General features: G+C 44.7%; 1 protein-coding gene across 7 annotated transcripts; it reads left to right on the top strand.

Annotated features, from left to right (window-relative positions):
- Nucleotides 1–14: 14 nt before the first annotated feature.
- Nucleotides 15–22,387, top strand: LOC115142396 (meiosis regulator and mRNA stability factor 1-like). 7 transcript variants are annotated; one of them, XM_065001461.1, is made up of 29 exons: nt 15–318; nt 480–546; nt 2,123–2,331; nt 5,143–5,322; nt 6,238–6,382; nt 6,527–6,735; nt 6,853–6,970; nt 7,078–7,253; nt 7,752–8,261; nt 9,035–9,189; nt 9,548–9,724; nt 10,030–10,237; nt 10,757–10,935; nt 11,117–11,197; nt 11,555–11,791; nt 11,923–12,042; nt 12,306–12,487; nt 12,854–13,074; nt 13,441–13,583; nt 13,704–13,837; nt 14,271–14,288; nt 14,799–15,001; nt 15,345–15,572; nt 16,499–16,738; nt 17,288–17,518; nt 17,854–17,914; nt 18,192–18,299; nt 18,439–18,597; nt 18,766–22,387. In XM_065001461.1, the coding sequence occupies exons 3-29, from the start codon at nt 2,170–2,172 to the stop codon at nt 19,011–19,013; spliced, it is 4,833 nt and encodes a 1,610-aa protein (XP_064857533.1). In that variant the 5' UTR covers nt 15–318; nt 480–546; nt 2,123–2,169; the 3' UTR covers nt 19,014–22,387. The 7 variants fall into 7 exon arrangements, with proteins under 7 accessions (XP_064857533.1, XP_064857531.1, XP_064857529.1 ...); XM_065001459.1 differs by having other exon boundaries at nt 5,143–5,994; nt 6,283–6,382; XM_065001457.1 differs by having other exon boundaries at nt 5,143–5,994; nt 18,195–18,299.
- Nucleotides 22,388–22,537: the final 150 nt, after the last annotated feature.

The following is a 22,537-nucleotide window of genomic DNA, read 5'->3' as shown; positions in this document are numbered from 1 at the left end:
TTTCCTGGAAGACTGTGAGCGTAGACAACGGGGTTCACTTTATTAGTCATTCGGTGCACCGTTACAAGTTCTAAGAAATTTTAACGAGTTGTGTAATAAATAAATCGTGTGTACACAAACAAATGTTTCGATTTGCTAAACCAATTTCCCACTAGAAAAGTGGGAACATTACACGATTTGAAATTGACGGACGTTCCAGAATAGAGAGAACGTGTGCATTGCCTTCGTTAGCAAATTATGTATTCCATTACAGGTTATTTAGTAGTTATTTTACATTAAAATGGCTACAAATTCGATCAGCATACTGTTGTAATTATGGTAAGTTTCGTTTTGAGGAATTTGATAACCATCTAGCAGGGATATAACGATAGGCTCAGTGGCAAGGACACTTGAAACCAGTTGGGTGCTTTGTGTGCAATTGCGACAGTGGTTGAATCGTTTATGGCAAATGTATGTTAAAAAAAACGTTTGGTTGCTAGGTAGACGGATAACGCGGAGGGATATGAGAAGAAATGAAGTAAAGTAGCTGGCTAGCTCGCCAGTCCGGTAAGAAATAACCAGTTATCTAGATAAATACCCCATTCAAATGCGTTGACTGTTAGTTGATATAACATGATGTTATCCATGTATCTGCTACTAAGCAGTATGTAGTAGGTGCTGTCTCAACAAACAATCGTCAGTTAGCATTAGCTGGCTACCTAACCAACCTAGGCTAGCTAACTTTAACGGTACTCTTATGGGAGAGAATTCCTGTCATTTGTCAAGGTAATGTTATGAGGAATTGCCAGAATGGTATTTAGAGAGGAAGCTATGTCGTTTGGGTTGTGCCGCAAAATTGTTTCGTTTTTGTAACTACTTTCAAGCGAATCCATGTAACGTTAGCTAACTCACTCTGTTTAGCTGCTAACCAAACACTGAGATTGGTTTACGCAAACAGTCCTGTTAGCTAGGTACACGCCTCGTTTCACCACTAAAATGAACCAGTGAATTATATGAGGGCAGTTGGTCATTAACATAGCAAACGGGAACACGCATTTAGTTTAATGGCACGTGTATAGCTAAACAGTAAATCCACACTAGCATGTCACAACTGCATAGGCAACTCAACTCCACGATTTAAAACGTAGAGTTTTAATCGGCTAAACTCTGCATTTTCCACACGTGCTCCCAAGCACACAAATAAACATATGAGGTATTCAAGCGGCAATCCACAGTTCAAACAATAACTAAGCAGGTTTCCCGCTACTGTTTCGGTAAAAGGTTGAGGGATTGGGCTGTGGGAAATGTAACCACACTTAAATTCACAGACCGACCATCATAATATAAAAGTACAGTTTTAACCATGTTTGAGGCTATAGTGTTTGTTTACATTTACTTTGTTTACAAACATGGGGGAAACATATTTTGGATTCTGATGGGTTATGACAGTTAAACTAAGCTCATGGGGCAGTTTAAGTTATACTCTTCAGGAATCAATGGGTTTATTATTTATGTCCCAAAATTTTGTAGTAATTGCAGATTGCCCTTTCATTGATAAGACTTGCCAGCAAAAATACAGGGTTTATTGTAATTGAATAAACCTAGAAGATTTTTAAGAGCCTACAGTAGGCATATATAAAGGTGGCAGGTAGCCTAGTGGTTAAGAGTGTTGGGACAGTAACCAAAAGGTTGCTGGTTCGAATCCCCGAGCCGACATGGTGAAAAATATGAGCACTTAATGCTAATTGCTCCTATAAGCTGCTCTAGATAAGTGTCTGCTAAATGACTAAAATAATAAATACATAAATCCTAGCTAGTTTTGAAGCTCATCTCCTGAAGAAGATACCTTTTCCTTTCTGTGCCACCACATGTTTGCATACTACTGCTTACAGCAAAGAAATCATGTCAACAATTATTACTTGGATTCTGTTTTTTAGGGGCACTGTGCTCCCAAGTTATAATTCCAGGCAGCGCAACTAAATATTTCGGAGCTTATGCCCCTGAAATGGTAGCTCTGTAGAGCCCTTTGGGGGGTAGGTTTAAACATTCTGTGGTGGTTGCTAGCTATTGCAGCCAGTGGAAAGTTATGAAGACCAACTTGGAAACATTTAAAACAAAGGGCTTCCTCTTTTCTCTATCTTAGGGAAGCATGAGAAGGAAGCGAGATGGTGAAAGGCTTTGCTAGGTTGTATGATGGAAGGACTGGGAAAGGAGAGATCCATATGCAGTTCTAGGCCCTTCCCATGGCTCAGTCATCCCGAGAAAGAGGCCTCGTCGCGGCTCTGGAAACTCACAGACTGCTTCTCCACCTCCGAGCAGCTAAACACCCCAAGTTACAACACAGACAAACAAGTATGTAACATCTCAGCCCAAGAGAACATTACATTCTGCTTCAATTAAGTATTGGCATATTGTACCCAGAGACCAATGGTAGTTTACGTTCTATGATGGGTATGAAATACAAAACCCCCATCAGTCAATAAATTGACCGAATTGTCACTAACGATACATTGAATGTAGGGTTTTTACATTTATGCGTACCATTTTCTTTTTTAAGGGCCTTAACTACTTGCGGATTAGTGGGACATTAGCGTCCCATTTCGACACCTTCCGGTGAAATTGCTATAAATATTAAACTTTCATGAAATCACATGTGCAATACAACAAAATAAAGCTTAACTTGTTGTTAATCCAGCCGCTGTGTCAGATTCCAAAAAGGCTTTACGGCGAAAGCAAACCATGCGATTATCTGAGGACAGCACACAAATGCATAAATCATTTTCAACCAGAGAGTTGTGACACGAAAGTCAGAAATAGCGATATAGTATATGCCTTACCTTTGAGGATCTTCTGTTGGCACTCCAAAAGGTCCCAGTTACATTACAAATGGTCCTTTTGTTCGATAAAGTCCTTTTTATATCCATAATAACTCAGTTTAGCTGTCGCGCTTCAGTCAATAATCCACTCGGTTTCCCGCCTTCAAAATGCATACAAAATGAATCCGGAGAATTTAAGACGTAGAATCATTATTGTCTTTACCGGAGAAAAATACCAAAGAACGCGCTCTCATTCACAAGCTTGAAAACACTACAGCCAAAATGGGAGCCACCTAGAAAAAATAACATTTCTGGCTTATTTTTCCAAAAACCAGCCTGAAACGCTTTCTAAAGACTGGAAGCCCAAGGAATTGCAATCGGGCACGATTTCGCCCTATTATAAAAGTGTCAACCATTGAAATCAGTGGTGTGGGGGGGGGGGTGATGGTTTGTCCTCTGGGTTTCGCCTGCCATTTCAGTTCTGTTATACTCACAGACATTATTTTAACAGTTTTAGAAACTTTAGAGTGTTTTCTATCCAAATCTACCAATTATATACATATCTTAGCTTCTGGGCCTGAGTAGCAGGCAGTTTACTTTGGGCACGCTTTTCATCCGGACGTCAAAATACCGCCCCCTATCACAAATAAGTTAAAGCTACTACTACTTTAAATGGTGTAGCTATCAATTGTCCCATTAACAATCGCCCACATAAGCAAACTTATTTAATAAGTCCCTATCAGGTAATGAACGATATCAGCTAAATGTCCACAATAAGTGGTCGGTGTCAATTTGTGGTTTCTCTTCCCAGCTCTAATCAATCGTATTATTAGGGGTAGACATTGAAGATACTGATTTCAACATGGAGGGACCAATTAATTTGAAGCTTTGAGAGGAAACAGTGTGTGAATTGTGGAGAGTGAAGTCTGTGTAATAAAAGAGGATTTAGGGATCCTGAGTGGCGCAGCAGTCTAAGGCGCTAGAGGCGTCATTAGAGACCCGGGTTTGATCCCGGGTTGTGTCACAACCGGCCGTGATCGGGAGTTCCATAAGGTGGTGCACAATTGGCCCACCGCCGTCAGAGGAGGGTTTGGCCGGGGTAGGCCGTCATTGTAAATAAGAATTTGTTCTTTAAACTACTTGCCTTTTTTTTAAATGAAGGTTAAAAAAGGTTACAAACATAATAGTGAAATGTAGCATTTTAGTCATAACTATGTACATTGCTGCCTCCAGTCATTTTTAGATAGGCTTCAAAAGCCAGAGACCGTTTGTTCCTGAACTTGGTTGTTCTAGAATGATAGTTCCTCTTATTACATATCGTGAATCCTCCCAAGGCCACTATCTGACATGTTAGGCACACATCTCCTTACTCTTATCAGTGAACTGGCTTACTTTCATCAACCTCGTTTTCTCTACCATCTTACGGCTCTGCTATGCTATAGACATCGGGCATCCAGCATTGCCATCAGCCATTGAGGATGCTTCGTTTGACATCAATGAAAGCTGCTATACTGCCGCGTTGCGCTCGCCTTTGCGTCCCGTCCAACGGCAGCCTCCAAGCTCAAGAATCGCAGAGGTTCAATTCTCGAGTGAAAAAGGTTGATTTCTGGTTGCATATGCCCTCGACTATACACCACTGGTTATTGTACTAAGATTTATGAAGTCAAGAAGCTACTAGCTAGCTAACAAAATCAGCTTGTGTAATTGGAGGATCATTTGGTACAACCACTAGCAATAATTTAATGAGTACCTGCAAAAAACTGGATCAAAGCTATTGTACTTGTGCATAATCTATGAATATGATACAGTAGGGGAAAATAAGAATCTCCGCTCTCAAAACAATGTTCTGTGTAGCAGGTAGAAAGTCACATTGACACAGCGCTGAAGGCAAAGCAACGCCACGTGTGTAGTAGAGCTGAGGTGTAAGTTGTACAAAGATGGGTCAGGGTAAACTAGAATACATTGCCCCATCAAATCAACGTTTATTGGTCACGTGAGCACTGTTCAGGGAAATGCTTACTAACTCTCCTCAACAATGCAGTACAATATCAATCAGGAATCAAATGCCAAATAAAAAAGTACAAAAATAAGTAGTAAGCATGAAATGATAATGCTGAGAAATAACCTTTTTGTTTGTTTAGTTTAGAAATAACCTTTTTGTTTGTTTAGTTTAGAAATAACCTTTTTGTTTGTTTAGTTTAGAAATAACCTTTTTGTTTCTTTAGTCTAGAAATAACCTTTTTGTTTGTTTCGTTTAGAAATAACCTTTTTGTTTGTTTAGTTTAGAAATAACCTTTTTGTTTCTTTAGTCTAGAAATAACCTTTTTGTTTTAACCTCTTTTCTCAGAACGATTACATGGACAACAGAAAGCCAGTATTGGAGCTGAAAGATCTGCCTCCTCTTCCGCATCATACTGCTGCCTCCCAGCCCTTCCCCCTCGCCCCCCTCCCTCTGCCCCCCCCCTGTCTGCTTCCTCTTCCGCAAGACTCCCTCCAACAACTACCACTACAGGGGGGTAGTCCCAAAGTAAGCGTGTGCACTCACTGTGAGCACTGCAGCACAGACCCATTAGGTCGTGGTGGTTATGGGGTTGTTAGTGGTGGAGGTAGCGCTAGTAGTGGTGTCGGTGTCAGCAGTGGTGTCCCACTCTACCTCCCTCCAAGTTCTCAGGAAGCCTCTTTCAGCAGGCTAGGAACCAGTCAAATAACGCCAACCACCCTCAACTCACACCCGCACTTCCCCAGCCTTGGTGGTGGTGGAGGGGATGCCAGAGCCACGCTACTCCCCTTTGGGAGCTACAAGCTCCACATCCCCTCTGTAGACACCACGTCCCAGCCCCTACCCTTTCAGTCTCACTCCCACCTACCATGCTCCTGCTGTACAGGAGTCCTTCTCAGACCTCTCCACTCTTACCCCTCCATCCCTTTACCCTACAACGAGTCGAAATTCAATACCACCTCCGCCCCCCTCTCTACCCCCCACCATAGGACTTGTAACCTGGGTACTCCCACTGGTTATTACCCCTGTGGTGGTGATTACAACCCTGCCACTCTGGGGGTCCAGAGATCATTGGCAGCACACAGTGACCCCCACATACCCACCTCGGGACATATCTGTTCTTCTAATGCTATGCACTTCAATCTTGAACGCACAGTTTGTCGCACGGGGGCGCACTACTGCCGGGATTGTTTGACGAAGGTTGGTGGAATTCTCTTTGTTCACTGTGGTGGTGGCACTCTATTGTATTGGGTGTCACTTGTATACAGGAACGGGCAGTACTTTGTTCAGTTACATGCATACATGCAAGACAATTTGTGTCATTTGCCCATCATTTAGAAATTACTCTTTGCCCATCCCTGACTCTACAATATTACAACATTTGAAGACATGAGTTGTTTTGTCTGACTACAGAATTATAACTTGTTCTTTCCACGTGTTCAGCCTGCAGACAAGTTGTGGCCTAACATTCCTCTGCCCCCGGCCCAGTCGGCCTCAGTGCCCATCCCCGTGTGTAACGGCTGTGGGACCTCCTCCGACGGCCTGCTACTGCTGGGTTCCAGCCTGGGCAAATCTGCAACAAAGTATGGTATGTATCAATGTAATGATGCCAGTCGTGTTCAGAAGGGCACACTTAACCAACATTTTTCTCAAAAACAATTCTCACTAGAGACATGCAGCACCTCCCAGTTATGCTCAATTTCTGAACACATTTGGTGTCTCCCCCCCCAAGGTTCTCCAGAAGGCCCTGAGAACATCCCTCCGGTGGGTGTTTTCTGGGACATCGAGAACTGCTGCGTTCCCAGCGGTCGCTCTGCTGCAGCTGTGGTCCAGCGCCTCCGCAGCCACTTCTTCCAGGGCCACAGAGAGGCAGAGTTTATCTGCGTCTGTGACATCAGCAAGGAGAACAAGGCCGTCATCCAGGAGCTCAACAACTGCCAGGTAACCTGTGTGTGATCTGATTCCCTCAGCTGGTGAAGTGTTCCACTCTATTCTTCAGTCTCTGACTCGACCTAAATGAGCAATGTCTGATAGTCTTCTGGTTAATTTTTTCCCCAGGTGACGGTAGCGCACATTAACGCTACCGCCAAGAACGCTGCGGACGACAAGCTTCGTCAGAGCCTGCGGCGCTTTGCAGAAACACACACTGCCCCTGCTACTGTGGTGCTAGTCTCCTGTGCGTGTGCTCATTTTACCTTGTGAATGTTAAAACTGTTTTCCTTTCATTTCGTTCGTCCACTCCATACCTATGTAGTTAACCCCGGTTCCGATTCCGTTTCACAGCCGACGTGAACTTTGCCAGCGAGCTGAGTGACCTCCGGCATCGCCATGGTTTCCAGGTGATCCTGGTCCATAAGAGCGGTCAGACGTCGGACGCCTTGCTGCAGCACGCCCACCGCCACGTGGCCTTTGAAGAGATGGTAGCCGACCTGCCGCCCAGACAGGCTGTCAAATCACAGGTAGGCTTCAGAGATATATGTTTATCCATATTGCAGAATGTCAGAAGTTCAGTTTTCAATAAATGTGCAGTACTCTGACTGGTTGCTCAGAGACATCAGATATCTGCCCTTTAGGCATTACTTCTGGGCGATCTGAAATCTTCCCTTTACTCTTCCAATGGTTCTAGACCTCTTTACATTTGACTTTTGAGTCATTTAGCAGACGCTCTTATCCAGAGTGACTTACATTTTCATATTTGGCCATACTGGTCCCTCTGTGGGAATCGAACCCACAACCCTGGCCTTGCAAGTGCCATGCTCTACCAACTGAGCCACACGGGTCCTGTGTCTTCCCTCTCGTTCTACAGTGTGATCTTCAGTAGTGTAATGCTACGAATTACAAGACTCCGACCATGTAAACCTCTTGTCATTTCAAAACACATTTCCAAAGAATGTTCAAAAATGTAAACCCAGAGCGGTCCCCTCTTCTCTCTTTCCCTCCTCTCCTCCCCCCACCAGCTTGGTTTCAACCTGCTCTATGTGTACAACCTGCCGCCGGGCTGCGACTGCAAGAGCGTGGGCAACCGCCTGCGCCGCCTCTCGGACAACTGTGGGGGCAAGGTGCTTGGCGTCTCCATGGCCACCGGCACCGCCGTCCTCCGCTTCGGCTCGCAGGAAGCGGCGGAGCGCGCCCGCAAGCGCATGGAGAACGAGGACGTGTTCGGCCGGCGTATCACCCTCTCCTTCTCAGCTCCGTCCACTGAGGGGAACGACCCGACCCCACCACCACCCTCATCTGAGACTCCACCTCCGCTTCCAGTTCAACCTCTTCCCTCCTCTTTTTCCTTCCTTCCCCTGGAGAAGCTGCGCTCCCCTAGGAGGAAAAGGCGTGCGAGGCGTGAGTGTCAGAGAGAGAGGGAATCCTCGCTCCCCCTCTCCGTTCCGGTGCCTGAGAGGCCCTACAGCCCCAGGAGGGGGAGCGGGGGGACACCTTTCCCTGTTCCCCCCCAAACCAGAACCCTTCCTCAGGTCAGCAGCATCCTGCCGTCCCCCCATCCCGCGTGCCGCCTGTCCTCTCCTAACCCTGTCCATGTCCTCCACTCTGCCTGCGGTTTTTAAATTAAACCTGTGGTTTTTAAACTATAGCCATGCTTCATGTAGTTTAATGCCTGGTCTGTTTCTGTGCTTTGTTCAACATTTCATGTAATGTTTTAATCAATGTGTGGCATTTTAACACTTTGTCCCATGCTTCATATAATGTCTGGTTGAGCCTTCTTTTTTTTTTCATCGCGTCAATTAATGCCTCGATCAATGTTTCATCTAATGATTGCATATCTCTCCCACATCTTTGCTCTATCCCATGCCTCATCTCGTCAGAATCCTGCTTCTGTTTGTAATCGCTTCCTGTCCCGCCGGCCGTAACAGTCTGTTTTTTATGGTCTCTTTCTTCTACGCTTTTGATCTGTTACTTTGATCTCTGCTCTTTTTATTCTGCTGCTCCGTTGCTTTGTCTCCACCCGACAATAGAGCTGAGGGGAAGACTGCAGAATGGTGATGATAATGTCAGAGGTATGACAATAAAAGAGGTTGAATAATACTAACAGTGGGGGAAGCGTATAGCTCTGATTTTAATAAATAGCTTTGGTAAAAAATCACCAGCATTCTGAAGGACCACTTCTTCTCAGCTCTATTGTTTATTTATTAGCCTCTTCCACTTCACATCCATTCTGCCAAGCTGATGGCTATTCTAATACATTCACCACTACATATCTAGTTACACTTTGGTTGTCCCCCTGGTGCAGGAGCTAGGTGGACTGGAGACCAAGCCCAAGATTGGGGGTTTCCCCCTGGAGAAAGACCAGCGCAACTCCTCCCCCCACAGTAACGGAGAGGGGCCGTCCCAGCAACACCCCATCAAGGCCGGCCTCATAGGAGAGTCTATGTTCAGCTGCAGGAGGTACTCTATGGACACCAGGGCCCCTTTCAGACTAAAATAAAGAAAGAACAAATGTACTAATTTTTAGATGGTTCCATCACAGTTGGTTCCCACAGGCTTGTATGTGTTTTTACCTTCAATATTGTAAAATGGCCTGCAAAAAGTATCCCTGTTATAGAGGGCTCCATCGAACCAAGGAAGTGTAGAACACATAGGCAGATGTAGGAATTAATAAGCAGTTGTTTCTAAATGAGGTGGCTTGTGCTCAAACTACTGGAACTGAGGTGATGCCTAAAACTCTCACATGCAGTTGTTGTTTTCAGAGAGCTCAGTATGCCATAATCTTTAAACTTCGAGTTAATGTCCCCTCTCCCATCAGGAGGGACCTCTCCAGCCCCCGCAGTGCATCGGACTCTGAGCGTCATGTGGACCGGAGCTCTGGAGAGTTCCAGGTCAGCACCCCCTCTGCCTTCAGCAAGCTGACCCTGCACAAGACCTTTAGCGCCTCGGTCCTCCCCCAGCCACAGGGCCTCTCCCAAGGCTCCTGGTCCTCACGGTGAGACCATCAGAGACACTACAGAATTACCCGTTTGTTTCTTTACCCTGTAAGCAGTCTTTAGGCGAGGAGAGACGTCAGTCTATGCCTTGGTTTTAACTTGAGCCTTTTTTATCCCCAAAAAAACAATGCAAGTGAATATCCCCCAAATTATTAAAAAAATTCCCTGCACGAATCGTTTTAAAGTAACCTCCATTAAGCTACACAAATATCTGACACTTTGATGATTTGGTCAGGACATTTCAATCTATACCTTCCTATGGTGCTGCCAACCCACTCAACTCCTCTCTTTCTCTCTGCTCCAGGAGTGGATCCCCCTGCATGTCGAGCCGCTCCTCCCCCCTAATAGGCCCTCCTCCCCGGGGCAGCAGCAGCCCCTGTCTGCCTGTGGGCCCACAGGCCTCGGAGCCCTTCTCGGACGGGGCAGACTTACAGGTGGCCAACCTGGACTACAGGATGTCCCGTAAGGAGCTGCAGCAGAGCCTGCACGACACCTTCTCCAGACACGGACAGGTGAGTCCTGTACAGACAGTATTCTGATGCTGTTCATTATACATGAATAGAGCTTTAATCTGTCTCCCATTTCAGGCTAAATAGCAAGATGGCGAGGTCAGGATTTAGTAGTTTAGTGTCATTGGTTCAACCTATTCTGTCATTTTCTGATGCGGCTGTGTGTGCTTGTGCCAAAAGTGCTCTGTAGTATTTATATGGTAGACTGCACTCTATGCCAGCGTTTCCCAAACTGCCCTTGGGACCCCAAGGGGTACATGTTTTGGAATCTTGCCCAAACACTGCACAGCTGATTCAAATGATCAAAGCTTGATGATTAGTAGACTATTTGAATCAGCTGTGTAGTGTTGGGGCAAAAACCAAAACTTGGGGTCCTGAGGACCAAGTTTGGAAAACCCTGCCCTATTGCAATGTCATTGAGGAAGGCGATGGGATTTCACTGTCACAATGAGGTCAAATTGCTTGTGCGTCATTCGCGGACACTGTAGACGACATGAAAAGCTAACGTGCGTGTCTCTCCAGGTTAAAGGCGTAGAGCTGAGTCCCCACACAGACTACCAGCTGAAGGCCACCGTCCAGATGGTCTCCCTACAGCAGGCCATCAGTGCTGTGAGCAGCCTGCACCGCTACAAGATAGGAAGCAAACGCATCCACGTCTCCCTCATCACCGGGGCCGGCAACAAGTTTCTAGCCATGCTCCGGTATGTACAGTACAGTTAACATTGAGGTAGTACTCTCTCCCATACGTGTCACATCATTTGGCAGTTTCATGTCTTCGATCGGGGAACTCGGTACCATCCTTTTTTAAATGTCGCCAACACATGATTTGTTCCTGGTTTGAGATGGATTCGGATGGTATGAAAAGGTTTCCTCTTTCTACAGCTCTGAAATCTTCCAGATTCTCCAGGACGCGCCAGCCAGCTGTCTTCCCCTTTTCAAGTTCACTGAAATCTACGAGAAAAGGTGTCATTTTTCTTCTCTCCTCCTCATCACTCAACCTCCCTCCATCTCTGTAGGAGTTAGTCCTATGCAATGTTAAGTACTGTGGCTGCGTTTACACTTTTTCCCAAAATCATCTTAATGCTAAGTTCAACAGAGCTATGGGATCCTATGGTTCTAATGAACTTATTCTTAAGATGCTTTTGGGAAAACGGGCCCTGATCTTTTTTTTCTCACTAATTGGTCTTTTGACCAATACGATTTGATTGGATAAAAGACCAATCAGTGGGGGGGAAAGATCCGAATTGGGCTGCCTGTGTAAATGGAGGCTAAATAAAGGCTGTCGATGTACTTTATTAATTCCTTTCCACCTCTCCCCAGATTTGGTCGTAAGATGGTGGTGAGCGACCTATACAGACTACAAGAGGTTGTGGCGGTGAGGGAGCAGGGTGGAGGCAGGCTGGTGTGTCTCCTCCCCAGTAGCCAGGCCAGGCAGAGCCCTCTGGGGTCGTCTCAGTCCCAGGAGGGGTCCTCGGCTAATGGTAGTCCTGTGGTGTTTGAACAGTTGGAGTACCACGAGCCTGTCTGCAGTTACCACTACACACAGCAGAACTTCAGGTAGGGATAGACTGAAAGACCCATATGCACACACACACACACACACACTCACTCACATTTATGTCATCTTACAGGACTCTTTTTGGAAAAGTATTTCATAAGAGCTCGATCTCTCTGTCCCCCCCCTGTAGTGAGGCAGACTTTGACCCAGACTCGTATAAGATTCCTTTTGTGGTGGTGTCTCTGAAGAGCCTGGCCTCCCAGGTCCACTGTCTGCTACAGTCCCATGAGGGAACCCTGCCCCTGCTCAGGTAACCAACGCTGTCTCTGCCTGGATAGATTAACGGACAGTGGATGCTTAATAAAGTTGAATTCAATAAATGGAGTGGGAGAGATTTGCCTTGAAATAAAAGTGAACTTTTATGGGAAATAACTTTTTAATTAAGCAAAACAATATTTCTAGAACCCATTTCATACAAATGGAGTACAATGGCATTTGGAATTTCCTATAACACTGTAAATGTTACTAGATTTTGTGTTTCATGAATATTAATTTTGCTTTCCTGTGACTCAGTTTCTCAGAGTGCTATGCATCAGAGTTGGGCCCCCTGGTGGTGTCTGAAGAGGGGGAGGAGGAGGGGAGTGTCCCCTTGGAGCACCTTATCACCTGTATACCAGGCATTAACATCGTCACTGCTCAGAATGGCTTCAAGGTCATCAAGTGGATCCACAACAAGCCACCTGCATCCAACACAGGTACTGACCTGACTCTCAGCCCTAACACTCAGGGAGAATTACATTGAAAACCTTTTATTTAGACTCACAGAGGAATCCCCTGGGGTTCATAAAAGTAATACAAACCTACAGAATTTAAACCCTATATTCATTAACAATGGAGGCCCCTATCGCGTAAGGCCATTCTCAAAGACACTTGAAGATACTCGGGAGGCCATAAGAATTGTGTCAGAGATATGTTGAGCTAAAAACTGCTTTCCTGACATTTTTAGTAGGTGGATACTGTGCTGCTGACGCAGATACCAGCACTCCAAGACAGAGCTGCACCCATACTACTATCAAAATAGAAGTCATTAAAACCTCTTGCTGTGTGTGTGTGTGTCATAGACCAGTGGACGCAGCGGTGCAAGTCTCCGGTGGGGAACCCCCAGTTGATCCAGTTCAGTAGAGAGCTCATTGACCTGATGAAGGGTCAGCCCTGCAACCTGATGCCCATCAGCAAGTTCATACCTGCCTACCACCACCACTATGCCAAGCAGTGTAGGGTCTCTGACTACGGATACTCTAAGCTGCTGGAGCTACTGGAGGCTGTGCCTCACGTACTGCAGGTACCATACATACTTGCATACATACACGCACAGTTTAATAACTCGCTCCATTACACAGATAATCAAAGATGGCAGTTATTCAAGCTCAATTAATTGACACACGATGGATCACTTTTAATCTTGCTAGTTTAGTGACTTCCTAGCTCAAACACACAATGAAGAGACTGGGAGACCATCTGCTATCCCTTCCGACAAAGCCTTGCCCACTTTGTTTCTCATTACACACTTCAACAGCCTTGAGGTTAGATCCCTGACAGAAACAATTAGTACAACATCTAATAGATTATTGCAGCAGGAAGTGCTTGCATACACTCTCAGTGGTGGCGACCCCTAAAGTAAAATCTGTTTTTCCTCTCTCAACTCCAGATCCTTGGCATGGGGACCAAGCGTCTGCTGACCCTGACCCACCGTGCCCAGGTGAAGAGATTCACCCAGGACCTCCTCAAACTGCTCAAGTTCCAGGCCAGCAAACAGGTGGCCGTCACGGACTTCATGCAGGCTTACCATTGGTCAGTACTACCGCCAGGAACTGCCCACTCCGCCACTCTCTCAGCAAATCATACTGTCTAGCAAATCATACTGCACCTTGTCTGTGTGTGTGTTCATTCAATGTGTTTCTGTTGCTACAGGTGCTTCTCCAGAGACTGGTGTGTGCTGGACTATGGGATGTGTGATCTGATGGACCTGCTAGCTGAGATCCCTGACACCACCATCACCATCACACACCAGGACTTGGACACTGTCATCTCTGTACCCAAGAGAGGTGAGATGAGGTCCCTCTGTATGGGTCTTAGGGTAGGCAACATTCCGGTAACTTCCCCAAAAGGATTCTGTATTTTTCGTGGTTATTGTTCCCAGTGTACTTCCACCTGGGATTTGGGGAAAGTAACAAGAATTGTGCAACCCTACTGGGTCTGATATCAGGGTCATGGATAAACTACCAGAGGGTTGTTCTGTCTTTCTAGTACATTTGATCCCTTGGGGGAACATACCCAGCTTTAGGAAGGACATGTGAAATATTGGTAACGTTTGTTTAGAAAATATGTTGAACGTGGGACCAGACGTTTGGGTTGTTGTCTTGTTTGTGTCTGGTTGTACATTTGATCCCTGGGGGAAAATTGTGAAATATTAGTTAATTTGTTTATTTGTGATTTTTTTTTTTTTTTTTTTTTTTTTTTCACTCTTATTCAACCCAGAAATTCCCTTGGAGATGGGTAAGAATATCCTTGCCATTGGAGGGCATGGAATAAAGTAATGCATTTCACACACACATATGCCCGACTATCTCCTGACTGTAGTAATGCCACAGCCTTCGGTACACTTCTACGGTGTCGGCATACAGTAGGTTTAAACCCGGCCTACTGCCTTTTGACACAACCTCTTTCCACACTGTCATCCTCTCTCTGTTCAGTGAAGTCAGAAAATACCTGTTCTACTTGGGATGGGGTTGATGTGGTTGGGGATCAGGTTGTTTTTCCCTCTACCTGTTTTTCTGTATAATCTTTAAAAAGGGCAAATAAAAAAAAATGCAAAAAAATGAAATGACCTGTAATAGGAATTACCAGGTGAGTTAAAAGGAGAGAAGGTGAAGTAAATGTATAAATATGTGGTTTATTACAACAGGGAGACGCCATCCAGCAGAGAACATATCTAACTGGCTTCAAAAATATATATTATAAAAAAAATATTATAAAAAATGCCCTCCTTTGTCTCGTCCCCCTCAGATCGTACATCAGATGAGATGGAGCGGACCAAGCAGTTTGGTAAGGAGGTGGTGGACCTACTGCGTCACCAGCCCCACTGTCGCATGGCCTTCTCCAAGTTCATCCCTACTTACCACCACCACTTCGGACGCCAGTGCAAACTCGCCTACTACGGCTTCACCAAGCTCATGGAGCTCTTCGAGGCCATCCCCGACGTACTCGTGGTGAGTGGAGGCCAGGGTCATTCTCTGTCCCAGGAGGAATGTGTTTTTAAATTATTTGTAGACTTCAGAGTACTGCAAGAGAAGCCATTGATAATGTCAGATTATCCTCAATTTATCCAGAGCACTACCTTAATTTGGAATGATTTGGAAATGAATCGCAATGTCTGACAGTAAAAACTGTCACACCCAGCAGCTATTTTTCTTTTCACCAGCCACAAAAATTGTGTGTAATAAATATTGGTGTGCATCTCATTTCTGTCCTAATGGGTAATTTATTATCAGTTCAAATAACGTTATTCCTAGAGTGGACATTTTGTTATGGAACCTCTCTCTCTCCCCCCAGGTGTTGGAGTGTGGAGAGGAGAAGGTGCTGACCCTAACAGAGGTAGAGCGTGTGAAGGCCCTGGCTGCCCAGCTGGTCAAGATGCTCCGTTCCCAGAGAGACTCCAGCCTGCCTGCTGCCCAGCTACTGTCTGAGTACAGCAAGACCTTTGGCTACGGCCTGAGGCTCCAGGACTACGACGTCTCCTCCCTGCCTGCCCTGCTCGTCAAGCTCTGCCACGTTGTCAAGGTATGGTCTGTAGTAGGCTGTTGTACTTAATAGATTTAGACTGATTTAAATGGTTGTGATACTGCATGTTTTGATGGTTGTCAACCCCAACACTGAACAAGAGCATCCTGAGCTATACAAGACCTCGTGTAAACATTATTTTGGCCCCTAAGGATGAGTCACAAGTATTTCTTGATATGAATTGATGTCACTGAAGTGGCTTTGATGAATTTTGAGCATGCAGGCCCCTTATTGGTGGGTTGAAATGTCATCTTTATATTGGAAATGAGCCATCAATTCCAGATTCAGCCATGTTTTCTGAATACCAAGGTTCATCTCTCACCTCCAACTGAAGGCACTTTGATACCTGCTGCAGTATAAAGGCCATCAGACTGTTAAACAGCCACCACTAACATTGAGTGGCTGCTGCCAACACACTGACTCAACTCCAGCCACTTTAATAATGGGAATTGATGGGAAATGATGTAAATATATCACTAGCCACTTTAAACAATGCTACCTTATATAATGTTACTTACCCTACATTATTCATCTCATATGCATATGTATATACTGTACTCTATATCATTGACTGCATCCTTATGTAATACATGTATCACTAGCCACTTTAACTATGCCACTTTGTTTACATACTCATCTCATATGTATATACTGTACTCGATACCATCTACTGTATCTTGCCTATGCTGCTCTGTACCATCACTCATTCATATATCTTTATGTACATATTCTTTATCCCCTTACACTGTGTATAAGACAGTAGTTTTGGAATTGTTAGTTGGATTACTTGTTGGTTATTACTGCATTGTCGGAACTAGAAGCACAAGCATTTCGCTACACTCGCATTAACATCTGCTAACCATGTGTATGTGACAAATAAAATTTGATTTGATTTATAAATACATCTGATTTGACCTTCTCCTCAGGTTGTGGACGGCACTAACGGCCGTGAGGTCCAGCTGATCAACAGGAAGTCTCTGCGCTCGTTAACGTGCCAGCTGCTGTCCCTGCTGATGGGCCTGGGGCAGCACGAGGGAGACGGCTCCGTCAGCGTGGAGGGCTTGAGTCTGCTGTATCATTCTGTACATGGGGTACAGCTCAACCCCTGTGAATACGGCTTCCTCTCGCTCAGCGAGCTGCTGAAGAGCCTGCCTTACCTGGTGGAGGTCGGTGGACTGGACCATAGAGATCATACTATACTAATGTTTAATTCTAGTTCTATAGACTGGAACCTTTTTGCTCTACTGCCTATTTGTATGATAAGAAGGATCATGGATTCCTGTGAAAATATTTTTTTTAGGGCTTTTTCACAGGGTCTTAAAGTTGGGTAGCATCGTGTTAGTCGGGTTTTGTAATTGTCTGAGATGTATTTCACAATCCTTTTGAATGAAATACTGTGGTTATGTTCGAATATTTGGAATAATGACCATTTGGTCTTTGTGTGTAGGTCTAGTCTAGGCAAACTACGACCCGCGGGTAATAAAATAAAAAAAACTCTTAAACCTCAAACTAGACAAAATATGTTGAAATGACAATGGACCTATACATTTTCAAATAACTGACCGTTCTGGCCCACCCCCCAAAAAATGTGTGGCCCTTTGTTTGTTTAATTTTGAAATCCCAATGTGGCCCTCGAGCCACAAAGTTTGCCCTCCCCTGGTGTTTCTCATAACTTCCCTTCTCTCTCTCTCTCTCCCCCCCCCCCCCCCCCCTAGCTGTTCTACGGTGAGGGTGAGGAGGAAGGCGAGCGTGGCGAGGAGAGAGTTAGACTCACCCGTCTGTACCAGTTTGCCCGTAGGGTGCGTGCCCTGCTCCACACCTACCACTACCACCAGATCTTCCTAACGGAGTTCCCCGGGGCCTACGCCAAGTTCACCGGGCGCGGCCTCCAACCTCGCTCCTACGGCTACGGCAGCGTAGACGACCTGCTCAACGCCATACCACAGGTACAGAATTAGGCGAAACTTCTTTCTTTTTTTAAGTGCTTTTCTCAAATTCAAAGCTGATAGACAAACGTCTAGTTAAACAACATGTTGGAAATACACAGATGTGTTAATTAATGATAAGATGGGAGTTTATAACGCTTGTATCTATAAAGAGTTCTTCAGCATATGGACCTGCACTGGGGATGTCACTGTGGAAGCAGCAGATTTAGTCAATGTGGTTAGTTGCCTTCTCTGTCCCTGCACTGTGCGGCTTTAGCCCCCATAGCAGACTCTGTGGTGACGGATGGATGGGGTTTGTGGTAATTAAATGGGATGTTGTTTCTGCCTGTGTGCAGGTAGTGTGGATCAAAGGGCATGGCCACAAGAGGATTATCGTTTTGAAGAACGATATGAAAGGTAAAGACAAATCAACTGTGGAAACAAATGGCTTTGGCCTTACCTGCATTTAGTATTAACATACGGGAAGGGGTTGTTATCAGTTCATCTCATGGGCATCATGTTGTATGATCCTTCAAAATTAGACAAGTTGAACATGACATGTAATGGGAACAGAAGTTGTGGTCTTTTGCTTGTATGATGGGAACAGAAATGGTAGTGTCTTTAAGGCACAGTGTTTACTCTAATGGAAAGAGCGTAATAATGGTCTGTGGGTTGGTTGGTTGGTTCTCCTCAGCAGCTCGAGCCACTGGAGCCAGCCCTGCAGCCTCAGAGGAGCCTGAGGATGGGGCCAGCCAGAGAGACAGCCCCTGTAGCAACACAGAGTCTGAAACTCACAGCCCAGGTAGCTAACCACACCACTGGAGTCATAGGCACTATTACCAATGTTTTGATGTTCTTCTTTCTGCCTTGTAGGTGTTTTTAGGCTTTTTAATAGTTGTTTATACATTGAAGCAGAAATTAAGTCTCTTTTTCTCCCTCAGGTGTTGGTGGGGTGGAGACAGAGCTGCTGTGTCTGACTTCTGCAGTAGACCTGCTGTGTGGCCCAGTACCCTCCTGCCTGCCCTCTCCCCAGCTGCACCCTGACCTCGTTCTCCAACAGGCTGACCTCATCCACTTCGAGCAGACGCCATCACCAGCAGGTGAGCTGATCACGTGATCAACCGCGGTTCAAACCCAGGTCTTGTGTGTGCAATGAGACTGTTAGCCCTCCTAGGCATTAGCTTCAAGCTTACTCGTGCTCCGCTATACACACAGCCGACATCTTCCCTTGGACTGTTGTGGATATGTGTTGCCATTGTGTTTTTCAGAGCTTGATAAACCTGAGGAGGAAGCTGTAGCAGAAGAAGTAGCAGCTCCTGCTGTCTGTGACACATCTGAGCCTATAGAACTACTAACTGACAACAACCAGAATGTTGTTGTTTTGGTTTCTACGACTACCAAGCCTCCACAGAATGTGACCCGCAAAATAGCGTCCATTGAAAACAGCCCCAGCAAGAGGACTCCTCGCAATAAAGTGAAGCTGGCAGCTAACTTCTCTTTTACAGCCGCCCCCTAAGATAACTCCCTGACAATCACATACTGGAACAATTCATCACACACATTCATCACACACATCTCGAGAATGAAGAGTTGATTGGCTAAATTGTAAAAAGCCCTAAAAATAATGATTTGTTTTTAGTCATGCCCCTCGCAACAAACTGTGATGTTATTTCCTTTCTTTGCCTTTTCCCCTTATCTTTTCAAACTCGATCATCGTGTTGATGTAGGTGTTCCTTCACAAAGCCGCGTTTTCTTGTTGCAGTTATTTCTGCAACAGCCATTCATTTTTCAAAGCCGTGTAATTTTAGTCAGATTAATGCATGTCCAGGAAGGTTTTGTGGTAGATATTAATGATATACTATGGATAAATTGTTTGGAAACATGATTCTCTAAAAGTGGAAAGAGAACTTCCCCACATGGGACAATACAGCAACAACAAATACTGAGGTAGTTGGCACTGTAGCCACGAGTTTACACTGCAAATCGCAAAAGATGCCTATTTTACCACTGAATACCCTTACCTCAACTCAAAACTCCTCAGAGATTTAATACAGTAACTTGTTTAAAAATGGGAACTTATACAGGGATTTTATATCATGTGTCAAGGAAGCTCTGAGGGAAAGCTATATAAATATGTAGAGAAACGTCATTATTTTGATACTGCCTTGCTATGTTTCAAGAAAGGAACCGTAAAGTGTCTACTGCCCTCTCCGCTGTGTTGTCCCCATTGCATTTTGTCATCGGACAAATGCACTTCTTCATACAGCTAGAAGTTTTAAAAAAAATATATATATTTGAGCTTTGCCATTGAGGCAGCTTTGGAGGTAGTATTGATAATTATCGTTGAGTAACCATGCCAATCTCATTCTTTTAACTTTCTCTTGGGCAATGTTTAGCATTGTGTTCAGTTCACAGTCCAGTGTTAGAGTCCTCAGACATCGTTCCACCTTGACTGTGCTTTCATAAAGTAGTAGCCTATATGGCTGGTGTTTTCAGTTTCTCATTCAAGTATCGAGTCAATGGCAGGAGTGATCAAACTGCCAAAATGGCTTCGAAGTAACTTTGACGGCAGTCTGGTCTCAGTCAAATCGATCTAAGCTTGTATCTGTGTGTTCTCAATGGGGTGTCGCAATCAGCGCCGTCTCCGACAGTGTGACAGAGAAGGAATTCTGACTCCTCCGTGAAGAGTTTTGAACGAGCTCTTGGCGAGGTTGAGGGCCAGTCTGCCTTGGGCCGTTATTTAGGCAAGGCAGAAGCCGAGACCCTGAATACTCGGACCAAGTGTTAAAAAGCTTGGAGGCAGGGTGAACAAAGATATGGTGACACTGTTTTCCTGCCGGAAGCTAAGTAGAAATGATTTCTGTTTTTGTATTTTTAGAGATTGAGTGCGGTTTACACTTGAATAACTTATAGGTGGTGTGTAATATGCATGTTGTGCATAAAAAACAAACATTTTATGCATGGTGTAAACCTATTAGGTCAGAAATCAGACTGTTGGTGAACTGCATTTTTAAAGAAATTAGTTGAAGTTGTCTTGTTTCCACAGAAACAATATATTAGAGGTATTGTTTACATCACCCCCCCCTCCCCCCACTCCTGGTTACCGTTTACATCACCCCTCCCCCCTCACTCCTGGTTACTGTGGAAACCCCCAAGGTTGTTTTTGTTCAACCTTGTTGCTTTTTGTCTACATTTTCAGTGTTGTCTCTACTGGTTGAGTAGAGGAGCTGGGATTTTTGATTTTTAAAACAATGAGATAGACTTGGTGTTTTTAGTAAAAGTGGAGAGAAAAGATGGGCACTTGTGTGCTCCAGCTACACATGAAACAACAAGAGGGGCCCCTGGAGGCCCCCGATAGGATCAAAGGGACAAAGGCCCTCGTGCGGCGCTGGACAACGCCTGGCTCTTACAATGGCTTGTATCTGCCATGGCGCTGAGTAAGGGATGGCTACTGAATGGACTGGAGACATAACATACCTCAATCGTCTTTACATAACATTTTTACTTGTTATTGTCTATAGATGTATTTTTTGTTGTTGCCTATCCTACGTGTTGATGAGTGCTGATTATACCAACCAACCCCAGGTTATGACAGAGTTCCTACCTACAAGCATGGTTTGGAAAGAAGGCATGATTTGATGTAAGGGAAAAACAGCATCCCTATGAACAGATGTTGAAAAATGCAGTTTTCTCTCTTGTGCTGCTACTGTGTTGAAGATGCAGAAAAGACCAGAGAATTGGGCCAGGGGCCCTGATGTCCATCTCCTTTGATCCAAAATGTCTCCTTCTGTCAGTGTTACTGTATGTGTTGGAGATTCAGTTGAAGACCAGAGAAATTGGGCCAGAGCCCATGATAGTGATCTCCTTGCCAAGAGCCAATATGGCTGGTCAGATTCCTGTCAGTGTTTTTCCTGTTGACTGTGTTTCAAATTGGCATCTAATTTGATTCTCCTCGTTAGTTACTAGACTTTTGTGTTTTGACGCCCAAGATTTCCTTCCTGTTTCTAATTACATGACTCGAGGAGGTGGATTTCCCAGAATCTTGAGCGATTTCCGATACGGTATATTGAGGGATAATGGCTTAAAGGCTCAGAATCTTTCCGAAAGTGTTAGACCCCGTTTGAACAATGGGCAGAATCTTATTTCTCTTTAACAAAGGGACAATCGGCACAAAAGTTGCCTTAAAATTGTGCACTAAAACTTAAATTATACTTTAGTTTGGCCTCGAAAGATACAACTGCGTTTTACGTTAGAACTAACTCCCAGGTGCTACAGTGTCCACTATCTCAGAAGGCAGTTAAAATAAGAGGTACAATTTTCATAAGTTTGCTTACATCAGTAAAAAGCAGCATGTACTGGTAAAGTACTCCGTATGCACCTTTGCATAGCTTTGGTTCTTGTAAAAGGAGGTTTATTGCGGGTTTGTTCATTTCGGAGGTGAAAAAAATAATTGTTTTGTCGTTGGTTAATTTGTATCGGACTCCACTATAGTGCGATTTAATTGGATCTTGAAGTGAGTATGTCATGGTCTGCGTCTGAAACGGCAGCATATCCCCTATATAGTGCACTACTTTATATGAACTCTGGTCAAAAGTAGTGCACTATATAGGGAATAGGGTGCTATTCTGGATACTACCCTGTCTGTCAATGTTTGTTTGCACTTCTCTTAGTCTCTGTTGTACTCCCATGGAACTCACCCCTTCCAGTTTGTCATCAAGGTTATCCTTTGTGATAACTTTTCTGTTCTGTATTTGTTTCACTGAAGTCTTCTATCGTTCCTTCTCCCTGTTCCCCCTTCACCTCACCTCACCATACAAGACGTTGGTGTGACCGTTTCATTGATGTTGAGGGGACCAAATGATTTCTGTTGAATAAATCACTCAAGCATTACTCCTTCCTCTTATTTTTGACATGAGTTTCTCTTAAAGGGATAGTTAAAGGTGTTATATTTTTTACTTGCTGAAAGTGACAGTAAGTGAAATGGGTGTTATGGTTTGCTAGCTGGTAATTTAGCAATGTTACTAAAACTTCAAACTGAAC

The sequence above is a fragment of the Oncorhynchus nerka genome, linkage group LG15 (genome assembly GCF_034236695.1).
Source record: "Oncorhynchus nerka isolate Pitt River linkage group LG15, Oner_Uvic_2.0, whole genome shotgun sequence".
Classification (NCBI taxonomy): Eukaryota; Metazoa; Chordata; class Actinopteri; order Salmoniformes; family Salmonidae; genus Oncorhynchus; species Oncorhynchus nerka.
Note: the sequence above shows the minus strand (reverse complement) of the source record. Positions and strands in the feature narration are given on the sequence as shown.

Coding starts and splice junctions, on each gene's coding strand:
- LOC115142396 (XM_029681810.2), top strand. CDS start 2,170: ATGATGGAAGGACTGGGAAAGGAGAGATCCATATGCAGTTCTAGGCCC. Junction 6,383..6,526: donor CAAATCTGCAACAAAGTATG/GTATGTATCAAT, acceptor TCCCCCCCCAAG/GTTCTCCAGAAGGCCCTGAG. Junction 18,300..18,438: donor GTCTGAAACTCACAGCCCAG/GTAGCTAACCAC, acceptor TTTCTCCCTCAG/GTGTTGGTGGGGTGGAGACA.